Source organism: Buceros rhinoceros, unplaced genomic scaffold (genome assembly GCF_000710305.1).
Source record: "Buceros rhinoceros silvestris isolate BGI_N320 unplaced genomic scaffold, ASM71030v1 scaffold1117, whole genome shotgun sequence".
NCBI lineage: Eukaryota > Metazoa > Chordata > Aves > Bucerotiformes > Bucerotidae > Buceros > Buceros rhinoceros.
Genome location: NW_010420258.1, coordinates 75993 through 89008, shown reverse-complemented (window position 1 = coordinate 89008; position 13016 = coordinate 75993). Strand labels below are relative to the sequence as shown.

General features: G+C 39.0%; 1 protein-coding gene across 1 annotated transcript in view; it reads left to right on the top strand.

The window, feature by feature from the left end:
* Positions 1–13016, top strand: part of MAN1A1 (mannosidase, alpha, class 1A, member 1) — a 111447-nt gene that overhangs the window by 44284 nt on the left and 54147 nt on the right. The window contains exon 4 of the mRNA XM_010139225.1: positions 2824–2918. Within this exon, the coding sequence (XP_010137527.1) occupies positions 2824–2918 (95 nt within the window). The remainder of the gene's footprint in view (positions 1–2823; positions 2919–13016) is intronic.

The window sequence follows — 13016 nt, the reverse complement described above, 5'->3', positions numbered from 1 at the left end:
AAGAGTGTAATTTTGCTGCGTGAAGTTACTATTTATTGTGTTCGGTCATTCAGAGTGGTGGTGTATTCTTGTCATACTTGCCTATATAGTCCTACCTAATAGACAGTGATTTAATGGTCAGATGTTCAGCCATGTTAAATTATCCCTGGAGATAAAACTGAGTGATGTCCATAGCTGACTTTGTTTTTTAACTTTGGAAAAGGAAGGAAAATCACCAGCATACATTGGTAATAACCTGATGAAATTCTCTGGTGCGTCTTCGCCTCAAGACTTGTTCCAAAATTTTGTGATGGTTTAAAAATAATTTTTTTATTCTCTTTTCCTGGTTTTCTACTAGGAAAATTGTTTACTGCATTTTGGACAAGAAAGAACTTAGAACACCCAGCTTCTCTGCATGTTCTGATGTTGGTGTTCAGAGCACTGTCCTTATCAGGAGTAAATCACATTTTTCCTTCTACGTCCATATGCGAAACAGTATTTCCTTACTTCTTTGTAGTGGACATGGTTATTTTTTGATAACCATTATTTTTGACATTTCCATGAAATAGGCAATTTTATTTTGAAAGAAATTGGGGCCTTAAATTATAGAAAAAATATATGAGAGTTGATAGAAATATTTGAAAGGAAAACACTTGTGCTGTATGTAAAATCTTAATTAAGACACTAAAATGTTACATTTTTTGTCCAGAAGCAATTATGGTAACAGACCTCTTTGTGAGCTTGCACGTAATCTTTTTAATGACGAAGGATTGATACAGCCTGTAAGGTACAGCAGTTACTGAGCCTTGCTGCCTCTGCTGAGGTTACATCTGTGTGTGCTTTTTGAAAGGGAGATCTCTTAAATACCCATCTAAAAAGGGTACATACAGCACCTTTAACCACGTCTGTAAAATATCTACCCCTTTGCGTGTGGCTAAAGATAGGGGTTTGTGCAGATGCTTCTACGGAAATTCAGGGTCCTTGTGTGCCTGTTGTTTGGGGAGGGTCGTCGTATCTGCTTGGGGGGTCGTCATAACCGCTCCCCTGTTAATACGCCACTGGTTCAGGGCAGAGGTGCGAAGGTGAGCTCAGGAGCCGATCACACCATGCTTTGAAAGGCTGAGGAGGCCTCCCTTGTGCTGAAAGAGCAAAGCGTGGGTTTGGGTCCAACAGAAAAAGGTGAAAAAGTGTGGTTGTGTAGTGTAACGAGGAGAAAGCTTGCGTGCTCCTCCTGGGTTCGGGTTGCTTGCTCCTCTCAAGGAAATCTATGAAGAGATAATTATGTTCCGCATCAACTGTTTCTCAGTGTCTCTCAAGGTTTTGTTTTTAACCCTTGAGGAAACTGAATTGTGTGTTGGGTGAAGATTTTAAATCCATTGCTAATTCTCAGCAGGATCAACACAATCAGTAAACACAGAAGTCAGAAATAACATAAATTATGAAGGGATTTCCAAGCAAACTGTTTGCCCTGCTGCCCTGCTTTAAGTTTCTCCCAGCACACACATGCCATCCACTCAAAAGTTCTCTGACTCCAGCCTTAATTTGCTTCAAATTACTTAACCTCCCTCAAAATGTCTTGTAATGTAATTTGAAGTCTTGGACTGTTGTCACAGACACCTTGAGATCTGTGTCCTATGAAGAGACTGTGGGGTAGTCCAGAGCTTCCTTAGGATATCATGATTATCTCAGAGTTTTGCATTCTCTCCTGATCACGTATTTTTCAATAATAAAGACCTTTCCTCAAAGTGGCTTTTAGAAAGTGAGATTTTGTGAATTGTCTTTTATTTACGTGCAAAGAAATTTCATTACCTTGTTTTGACCAGCATATGTCATTCTTTATGTGTTCACATAAACATATGGGCACTTTTCTCATTCTCCGAGAATTTGCTGTACTGTGCTTGGCTACACTGCAAGACACATCAAATGTACCAGTTGATTTCCAATACATAAAATAAATAAAAATCCACCATAAATATGTCTTGGGAGTGGGGGATGAATTGAAGGGCGCCATTATTAGAGAGGATGATGAAGGTGACTTTGCTATTTTGGCTACTTCACCTGGGATAATCCCCTTCAGCGTTGCGCAGGATCCTCGGTGTAATTCCAAGCAAATAGGCCGAGAACATCCACATGCTGAAATCACTAAATACGCTTCTATATTTAAGTTGGAACAATATTGCTTCTCTAATTAAAAGCTCTCTTACTAGAGCGCTCAGTGCTCAGAAAGTCAGGTTAATGTAACCTGAGCTGGCAGTCAAAGGAGAGCAAAATCCTCTTTGTTCCAGCTTTGTAACTATTACTCTGGACCCAAAAGTTCCTGATGTTAAATTGTTTGTCATTTCTGTGGGCACATATTAATTTGGGGTCTTTCCCCTTCTTGTTTTTAAGATGAAGGCAGAAACTCTTTAGAAGCTAAGGATGACTTAAGTCTGTTACCTGTAGGGGTATATTCTAGGTTTTGGATTAATCATGGCATTGATACCATCTGGGTATAAGGCAGGTGAGCAATAAAGTCTGTGGTGCTGCAAAACCATTGTTTTTATTGGGGGGGGAGGGGTTTGGGGGGGGAAGGAACACATACTGGCCCTGCTGATGTCTCTGGCTTGATGCTGGTCATGCCAGACACAAGTCTTCTGGCATCGTCGCTGTGTGATCCTGCTGTGTGAAGTTCTGACGGTACTGTGTGAGCAGAAAACAGGTTGTGCTACTTCATTCCATTGATGTCACTCTAAAAAAAGCAGGCATGCTTCACTGTGCTGAGATGACCTGATAATAGGATTATCTAAATTAATTTCTGGGAGCAACAATGCATTTTCCAACACTTTGTTTTTTCTTAACTTTCAGGTTTTCCGAAAGAAGGCAGTGGAGCTTGGTGAGAAATTGCTACCTGCTTTCAATACTCCCACGGGAATACCTTGGGCGTTGCTTAATATTAAGAGGTAAAACAACTGCTTTTTGGTGACTGGATCATATCAAAAGTTATACTGAAACAATCTTCACCATACAGCTGTTACAGGTGCTGCACAGGTTTTGTCTTTCTAGCTAGGTAAGAGTTGACATAAGATCCTCAGTTCTACAGTTTATAGACATTTCAATAGATATACCTCACACAAACAAGAATGCGTATAGAAATACATTTATTCACCTCAGAGTAAGGTAAGGCAGCTTTTTTGTCACTTAGTATGTTGCTCATCATTTTTCCTGAAGTCCTCTATCGCTTTTAGTGTTGTTATGAGTAAGAGCAAAAGGAGATGTGCTGCTCTGATAAGTTAACATTTCCAGCCACGCTGTACTCTTATTTTTACCTGTTTTCAAATGCAATATCAGCATGTTCTTCAACAGCCTATCAGTAAAGAAGAGTAATATCTGCTACAAGTGACTAGCTGTTCTGCACCCTGTCCTGACTCCACATAGATGTCATCAGTTCCTTGGTCTACTAGCAGTGATGCGGCACTGGTAAAGAAAATGTCGTTGCACTGCCTGGGGAAAAATACTGAGGGTTACATCTGTGGGGTGTATTTGTATATTTGTAAGGACACATCAACTATCTTAATACTGCAAATAAACCACAGCACTACCCATCACAAGACGGTGAATCAAGGAGCACTTCACGTGGGTGTGTCGGTGTGGGTTTTTTGCATGATTTCCTCCCTGACAGTCAGCATCTTCCACTGTTCTCTGCTCAGTCTGTATCTAGGGGTGCACCTTTTCTCCAGAGGGTACATTGCCGTGCTTGCTGGGTTGGCTGTGTTTGCTTCAGGCTTCCACTCCTGCAGAACCCCCTGGTATGTCAGTTCAGACAAGCTTATCTGGGGCCTTCCTTTCAAACAGAAGAAGGGAGGCAAAACAAAAAGCACATCTGTGTGCAGGAGCACATCTGTGTGCATTATTGAAGGGGCTGATTAACTGCTGCCCACTGGTGATCGTTGGATTTGACTGGTTTCTTACCTGCATGCTAATGATCTCTTCTCAACAGTCTTTAATGAGTTCTGCACAAATTCAGTAGCACAACAGCTCGAGGTTTATTGGTTATTTGTTTGTAAGCTTTTAGAAAAGCTGAGGACGAAACCCTGGCATATGTCTGTAGTCTCCACACAACAGCACCTTATTCGGCATAGCAGACTTAAACATCTTTAAGCTATTTAAGCTAAAAACTTGTCTTATATGTAGCCCTTACCTAAATTCTTGCTTACCTACTAAACATATTAATGGGTTTTTTTGCAAATAGTTCACATTCTGTGGCAGGTATTCATGGCTTTGTTCCTGGCTTCTCACAACAACTGCTGTGGTACACTACAGATCTCAGCCACAGACACCGCAGCGTGGTAATGCAAAAGAAATTAACTTCTTATCTGGCACCAAAGTGGAAGAGGGTCTCTGCTGAGATAACTTCTTTTGCTGGAGCAGAAAAAGTTACGCTATATGCTGGATTCTTGGTTATTCATTCTGAATCCTTGCAGATCTGTCTAGATTTGACCTTCAATAGATGACTCTTCCATAATACTGTGCGTAAACAAATCTGCTGTCATCCAGGCTTAGGAAACACTAAGCCACTGAAGCCTGCATATATTACAGCTCTAATACGCCTCATTTCTGATTAGTATTTTATTTGATTTTATTTTGATTTATACTTCAAATTGGAGATCACTCACAATAGATTGTGGGTGTCAGTGGTTATTTTTAAATTACTATTTTTGGATTCACAGATGAGCTGGATATTTGTTTCACTATGCAAATGTCCTTCACAAAATCGTTTGTTTTCTCTACTCATCCTGTATGATCACAGATAGACTGGCTCTCTCCTTGCATGCCTCTGTGTAAACATACATACGTACTTTTGTCTGAGTGTGTCCTACCATACCAAAGGCATCCGCCTGAAGTCTTGCACTTTCTCTTTTCGAGTGTTTTTCTTCATCTTGCTTTTTTCCTCATGACTTGGTGACGGTGGGACACTTATTGTCTTACTTGTGGAACCCTATTATCAAGCATATTAAAAAGCTCACTCTACTACTGTACAGCTAAGGTTATTAGCTAGTTCTTGAGAGTGTTCATTTGTAACATTTCCTTTTGTCTCTGAAGTACATTTTAAGTGATTAGGTTGGTAGTTTGCACCAGGATTTCCTTTTCTTTCTTTCTTTCTAAATGTTTCGGTTGCATTTCCATATTTCTGATGTTCTTGCTATTGCTCTGTATCCCCAGTTCACCTTCAGCATCTGTTTTTCACTTCTGCTTACACTGCCAAAATTGAAGTTCCTTTTACAGCTCGCTTCCTGATTTGAGTACCCGTGTTACTGGTACAAAGAGGCTGCAGAGGGAGAATGTGTATGAAGGGGTGATGGCTTGACAGATGGGTTTGAGTCTTCTTTTGGGGATAAGGGACACACATTGGCAAAGCCTCATTTATTTATTTACTTATTTATTTTCCTCCCTCACCTAAAACCTTTCTTTATATATTTGTCCTTCAGTACATCTAAAACACCAGCTATCACAGCTTCTGGAAATGGTGCTAGTTCATGATCCTTTATTTTTCTTCAGTGAGCCATGATGATCTAGCTTCTTCGCACTAGAGTTTTCATTTCCCCTTGTCTCTAAAAACTTTTAGTGAGTTATGACTGAGCAATTATATTGCTTGGGTATTTCTGTAATATGCCGCTCAGATGTATAGAAATAAAAAACCCCTGAAATTATAGCTCTGTTAGTGAGTTAGGTAATCTTAACAAATGACCGGCTTGCATCATCTTTGCAGAATCAAGTAACCTTTTTACTGTAACTGTGTATTTTTACCCCTGTAGCTATTAAAAAGGAAGCTGTATGGGGCTTGTTTTATGGGATGACGCCCACCTGTGAAATACAGAGGAGAACCAGATTGTTGTTCCTCTGTTGGATCAGTCATGAGTATGCTTTTGAGTATAAGATTCTGTGTGATATCTTTTATTGTTCAGATTAAAATTGTCTTTTTATATCATTTTTCCCCCCCTTTGAAAGCAGACCCAAATCTTTTTTTTTAGTCACTATTAGTTCCAATCAGACCACTTTACTACTTTGTAATAAGCAACCCAGAAGCATTCTTATGTGAAAGAATGTATTTTCCATAAAATGTTTGCTCTCTATGCATTCATCAGTTGAATAGTTGTTTTAAGATTATTTATTATCCCTTGTGTCCTGCGATGTAGCAATACTGTTAGGCATTCAGGTGCCTGGCTTTTTATGAGGAATCAATGTATCATACACCCTTTAAGTGCACCTGAAATTTTGAAAAATAGTGTGCTGTACCTTAATGAAAAGGTTTTCAACGGGGATAAATAATATTTTTATTTCTAGAAACAGAACAAACTGGTTTTTTTGCATGTCCAGCCTGTTTGCAAGTGGTGTTGTATCTAAGGGGGGTGCTGTGCCTGTTCCACTGGCTTACATCATGTAAAGTAGATAAGTATTTATGGTTATAGCAACCACGGCAAATTCTGTATAGAAGGAAGAGCTGTGAGGTATGGGTGGAGTGGGTCAGAGGAGGGAAGCTTAACAGAAGTCAAAAAGGATAAATTTTAAATAAACTCAATTAATTGTAATAAAATCGAACCACAGGGAGCAGTAAGATTTGCTTGACGTGAATGTAAACTGCTGTGCCAGATGTCAGCTCAGAGTTCTTTGCCTTTTACACTTCAACATTGGTTGTACATTAACAGTGGGTGGACCTGAGTTGAATTCAATATCGCATATTTTACAAAGTGAGATAGCAGAGGCCTTGCTAAACTGTTTGAACGAAGTAGTTGCTCATTTGTAGGTAACTGAGATGGAAGTGACAAAACTGCAATATTTACACTACTGGGATGTTGTCAGCATGATTTTAAAGCAATCTCCTCTTTTGGCTTATTTTTAAAAAATATTTTTATTTTTTAAATGACTACGTTTTGTACAGAATATTTATGTCATAGGTCTTTCCAGGCCTCAAAGCGTTCAGCATTGGAAAATAAATTCCTTGGAGCTACTGAGCCCTTAGAGAGACTTAGAGATTCAGAGCAAGAAGATACACCCACACAGCACAGCTTCACAAACAATCTTTTTTCTCCCGTATTTCTTTAAAAAAAGAAAATAATAGGGAAAAATACACCCATGCTTTTTTAATGTAAATGCTTTAAGTTTTATCACCAGCTGGGGTCCCTGTTCTGTGGCAGGAGTGGCATGTTCCATGGCAGAGCCAAGCAGGATGGCTCTCCCCCACCGGTCTGGCTTGCCCAATAGAGCCTGACTGCTTTGGGGAGGGTTTGATGCTGAAATGCCACAGCATGTGCCAGGGTGACCCAGGCACAGGTGTTGGTCTCTTCTGGGGCACAGACTCTGGTATTTCAGAGTTCTGGCAGTGGTTTAGGTTGCAGGCATTTAAAGGAGCTTATCTCTCAGCACCTTCCACCTAGGAGGAAATGCGGCTGATAAACCAACCACTGAGTTGTGAAATGTTGGTCTTTAGATAACAGAACTTGCTGGGAAATATTTTAAAGTTTAAGAGTAATTCCCAAATTCAAAACGTATTTAAGATCTTGTGTCTAAATCACTTGAGGAATAGATGGCCTTCAAAATGTCTCTAGTTTCATTAGAAAAAACTCTAGTACTCCTAAGAAGAGATTTTAATGTATAACAGAATGGTTCTCTTTGAATCCTGGGATTTTTTCTAAACCATCATAATAAATGCGCTTAGGAGCATATTCCTTTATAGCTTATAAAGGAATCTTAATGCATTGGGAAAGTTGGAAAATCTAAATAAGGATCCAAGCACGTAAATTCAGTAAACCTTTTGGGACGGTTTAATTCTCCCACTTACGCTATCATAAATGCCTGAAACGTGATAGTGGCATTATTTTACAAAATTTTCCTATACGTCAAGTTGTTTTTATGCTATTATATTCTTTAACAGAATTAGTGCTTCATGCTTTTACTTGTCCTAGTAAGTCAACAAGCCCTTTCTTGCAGAGATTCAATCAAGAAGGCTAATTTAAATTTTCTGTTTTGCACTATTCACTCTAATATCCAAACCGAATTTAAAAAAAAAAAGACTATAGAGTTAAATAAAGCTTATTCTTCACATTTTACTGTCTTTGACAAAAAATAATGGGTTTTAAAGGGTAAATACGTACATTGTCTGCACAGTTTGTCATTGTAGGACCATGCAGAAGTTGTGTTCACATGGACTCTTTAATTTATTCCTTCTAATTCGGGCATAATTTTAGAGGGAGAAGTCAAAACTGCCTAAGGAGAAGAAGCTAAAAGTAGTCTAGTTTGCATGCTTGATAAAGACTTTTTGTGTGTGGTTTTGGTAAATGCTCCACTGATGTAATAAATTAAAGTGGTAATAGCAACAAAAGGAATTTGGAGATTGAGTTAAACACTGAGATTTTCCCCTGTAGCAAACCAGACCAATTGAAACCAGACTTCTGCCTTCAGGTGTCTCAATCACAATGTGGATTTGTGTTAGTGCTGGATGGAAGAGATAAATCCTAGCTGAACTTTACCTATCTAAAATTTATTTGTCTGGTGTTGAACATGTGGTTTTGGCATAGAATGATGTGCCTTCTAGAGATACTGGTCTCTTTCCCTTAATAAAAGCAGACCTCCGGCAAGTAATTGAAAGAACTAACTTTTAGAGTTGAGGAATGAATTCAATCCTATTCATGAGTAACTAGTGACAAGGATGATGTCAGCAAAGTGTACATTTTTTTAACAGCATGGCCATTTTGGGTGCCGGTTAACCTACTGGTTCATTGCACAATTCATAAACAAGTTTACATTTCTTGAGTCAGTACTGGATGCAAAATAAACTTGCAAATAGTTTTGTGTTTGACACTGTTATGTGTCACCTGATTAGCAATTTCATTGGTTTAGAACGTTAGAAAACCACAGTAAGCAGATTGCTTGCCATGTCTTTGTCTCATCTGAAATGAGTAGCCAGTTCTGCATTGCATGATTAGTGCTTTGTATTCAGTAAGAATCAAATGAACTATTATAAAATGATAAAAAAAAGCATTCCTTTTTTCCTTTGAGTTCCCATAAATAAATCTTCCATGGTCACACATAAAATTAAAAAAAAAAATTGGTCTGAGACTGTTATTAAAATTTAGATTTTTTGACTGTAGGTATGAGTACAGATCAGTGTGGTTTTCAGCAGAGATACTTTTGACCCGTGGTGGTGTCTGTTTCACCATTAAACAGTGCAAAAAAATCTCGTTACAAAAATAGCAATAAAATTCCATGAGAGAGTTCAAGGAACTCTTGGCAGTGGGGAAAAAAGAACCAAGAAAAATATTATTTTGGTGATAGCCCGTAATGTCAAGCTGTATTATTTAAACAGCATCTTCAATTCAATACTGTAACGCTGAATTTGAGTGGGAGGCTGCCCTCCGGCAGTAACACAGGAAGGGTTGGGGACCTATTACTGCTATTGTAAAATGTCTTTCTCAGTTCAAGTGTTTTCTTTATAGCCAAAGGAAGCAGATTCTAGTCCCAAATTCTCTTTCCCCACAGTTCATTAGTGCACTGTAGGATGAGTGTAAATACTTACAAGTTCATAATTATTGTACTACTTATCTGTGTAAAACGCCGTGTGAGTATTAGCAATGCGATTCCTCAGCATAAAACATCTGATTGCAAACACTTTATAGATCTCTGTGGTGCCAGCAAGAGGTAGTGTTCTCTTATAAAACAGAACGATCCTTCTGCCAGACAGTCCTGCAGAAGCCAGCTGGTTACAGGAGGATCTTGGTCTTCGCTTCATGGGTTTTGTCCCCCTCCTCAGCAGATACCCTCTTCAGGGTATCAAAACCTTCCCCAGCTATCATAAATGTTTTGTCTTGATGGCTTTAAAAAAAAAGGGGGAAATTGCCTTTTTTTGTGTGTTTATATTTATAAAGAAGATATGAAAATTTTCTGCACTGCAAAGGGGGAGGGATTTTGAGTCAGGATAAGCAGGTTCCACTATTTGGTGTTTTGCCCTAGAAGAAACTGGGAGTAGGAAGTTCACCCAGGCCATCTATAGCATGTACCAAGAGATGACATGTATCAACAAGGTACTTCAAATTTTCCACTTCTCTGGTTGTAAATTAACTCTAGTTGAAACACGATGACATAGAGTGGATAGTGACGAGTGTTGGGAAGTTCCATCAGATCCTCAGTTTGCTTCCTCATAGTTAAAACTGTTCTCGCTCCCCGAAGAAATCTGCCTGCAAGATTTTGAAAGGGCATTTATTGAAAATAGGATTTTAGAAATTAGTATTTAGATGTTGGTGTTGCTTGTGTTCTTGTGTTAGCTGGATAACTGCTGCTATCACCTTGAGTTATCTCAAGACTGTGAGTTATACTACTGCCTTGGAGAAGCAAGGGAGCCCTTGGTTGTCTCTGGCAGTACTGAGTTGCCAAATGTATTTGAGAGTTGGAACAGAATGTGAAGATGGGCAGGATGAGGCTCAGTTCAAGATGAGCCACGTTCTTATTTTACACCAGTGCATTAGGAACTAGCTCTCGTTATGATTATTAGGGAGCCAGGCACTGCAAAGTAGCTTGAGGAACAGTTCCCCTAAAATAAATCCCTAGTGCCTGGGCTGCTGGCTGCTGAGCTGCCCTCCCTTGCCCTTATTGACTGTGCTGGCAGCTGGGCACATTTGTGTAGGCACACCTATATGTGTAGGCACATTAATCTCTGCGCTGGTTAAAGAGCATTTCCCTTTCAATTGCTGGTATCGTGTATGTCTTAATTTTAATCCGTCTCCAGTAATTTATAATCTTATAATAGACCAAATATGACTGTTGGAAGAGGCTTCCTTCAGAGCGAAGGAAAAAAATGTGTACAGATTTCATCCCTCGTTAAATAAATAAAATGAGCACAAGCACTTTATGGTCACTCCCACCACAATTCAAATCACCTCAGGGAAACACTTGACTAAATAATAGGTACTTTAGGATTGTTCCTCCTATGAATTTTCCAAATGACAAATTGTGAAGACACAAATGATTCCCTTTGTATATTTGCTACAAAGTATGTAGATTTGCAGGATTTTGCCTGCAAAATCCACTGCTCCAGAGTTCATTGGGGAACTCCTTAAATGGACGTGAAAAGGGGAGAGAGAGGGGGCATTTATCAAGTGTAATTTAGCTTGTGCGATTTAGCTCAAATGGCTTTAATACTTATACCTGGATAAATTCTAAAATGGAGCACGTCATTCTTAAAACAAGTAATATAAAAATGGCAAGGTGGTTGTTGCCTTTTTTCCTACTCTAGTGTTAAGTGTCTTTGTGATGTGGATAATGAGGATTGAGTTCCACCAACCTCTATACTTTGGCTGTCTTAACTAAGTAATGTACGTAAGAGAACGATACTTGTTCAGCATTACAAGACTGGGGGAACAAGATTCTTACTTAGCATCAAAAGTCAGCTCTATTTTAGACTCTAAAATAAACTCTCGTTTAAACAGTAGGTTAATGTTTGTAGTTACTCTGTGCTTACTGGCCTAAAATAATGCGCGTGAAGGACAGCTGCTAACTACATTTTTTAGAAATCATTACTGAGAAGAGATTCTGCTGTCCTTTTCTTCCACTCTCCACAGAAGACTGCATTTTCTTTTCACTAAAAATACATTTTTCCCTTCAAGAATTCTATAAGTCATTAACCTTTTAGTATATCTTTTGTTATAGGTGTGCACACACATACATAGGCACACGTGTGTGTGTATGTATGTGTAAATCTTTACTCATCATTATATGGTTTCTCAGTGCTGCTCCTCCAGACTATAACCCCCCAGCTGGACAGCTGGACCCCCACCTGTCACTGATGTAGTTGCTATGTGTCATGTGTATCACAAGTAACTGTTTCACTTACTTGAATTGTAAACTTCTTTCTATAGTACTTCATGATCTTATTAATACTAGGAAACTTGAAGTTTGGTTTTCGGTTTCATTATGCCAGTGCTGACGGGTGGGTTATATGCCATTTTTATCATCAGTGTCCTTTTAAGCTGACTCGTCATAACTGCCTGTGACATCTTTTGTTCTGCTGAAATTTATGGTGTATCTGTTTTCATGGATACATCAGATCTCTTTCAGTGCAGTTTTCCATTTAATCTTTTAAAGTGCCCTCAAAGCATCAAATCAGCATAAAATAGGTTCTCTTTTTCTCTAGAAATCGGTCCATTGTATCAGAATAATAAGAGCATTTGTGCAGATTGATTTTTAGCTTTAGATTTTAACAGAAACTGAAGGGGTTTTTTTGTTAATTGTTCAAGTTAGGTTTAACATTTGGTGAGATTTGCAGAGTTTCTTTTCAGGAACCTTAAAATGATGGAAGGGTTCTTGTCTTCCTCGCTTGCAAAAATGCTGATCGATAGTTGGGTTTTCTCAGGTTTATGACCAGCTTCGTACACCCAGCTGAACACGGAACATGTCCTTGTTTTTTAACAGTAATCTCAGCCACAAACACAGATGGCTGTAGCGCTGTCGTTACTTGCAGTTGTCTCAGTAAGGTCATGGGGCTGGTTTTGGCTGGAAAACAGCTACACTGTTCTCATAGAGTCTCTTCAGCATCCAGACCTTATTTGAATCCTTAACCTAAGCTGCGGGTTTTTGTTATAAGCTTCTGAGATCATCCAGTGCCTTTTAGTTGTCTAGTTTTTGTAAATCAAGAAATACTGCAATCCATCTTTGATCCTGCTCTAATTTATGCATTTTCTAACCCTGCTACTCCTCTTCCGTGCTTGCTACCTCTTCTAATCCATTTCTGTTTCGAAGGAGAAGCACTCCATTAATGATTTTCAGCTCTGATGGAAGGGGTTTTTTTGCTTTTTTCTGTGATTCTGCCTTTGCCCACACATCTTCCATAAGAGCAATCTGAATCCTGGGTGCATCATGTTTGACACATCTAAGTGATGCTTTTCTGAATCTTTTTTCAGATATTTCAGTTTCATAGCTTGCAAAAATCGGTGTCTGGGAGCTGTACTGGGTATTGTCCCACATATATCTTCCGAGGCTTCTGGGTTGACTTGTTTTTCAGCCCCTTCCTT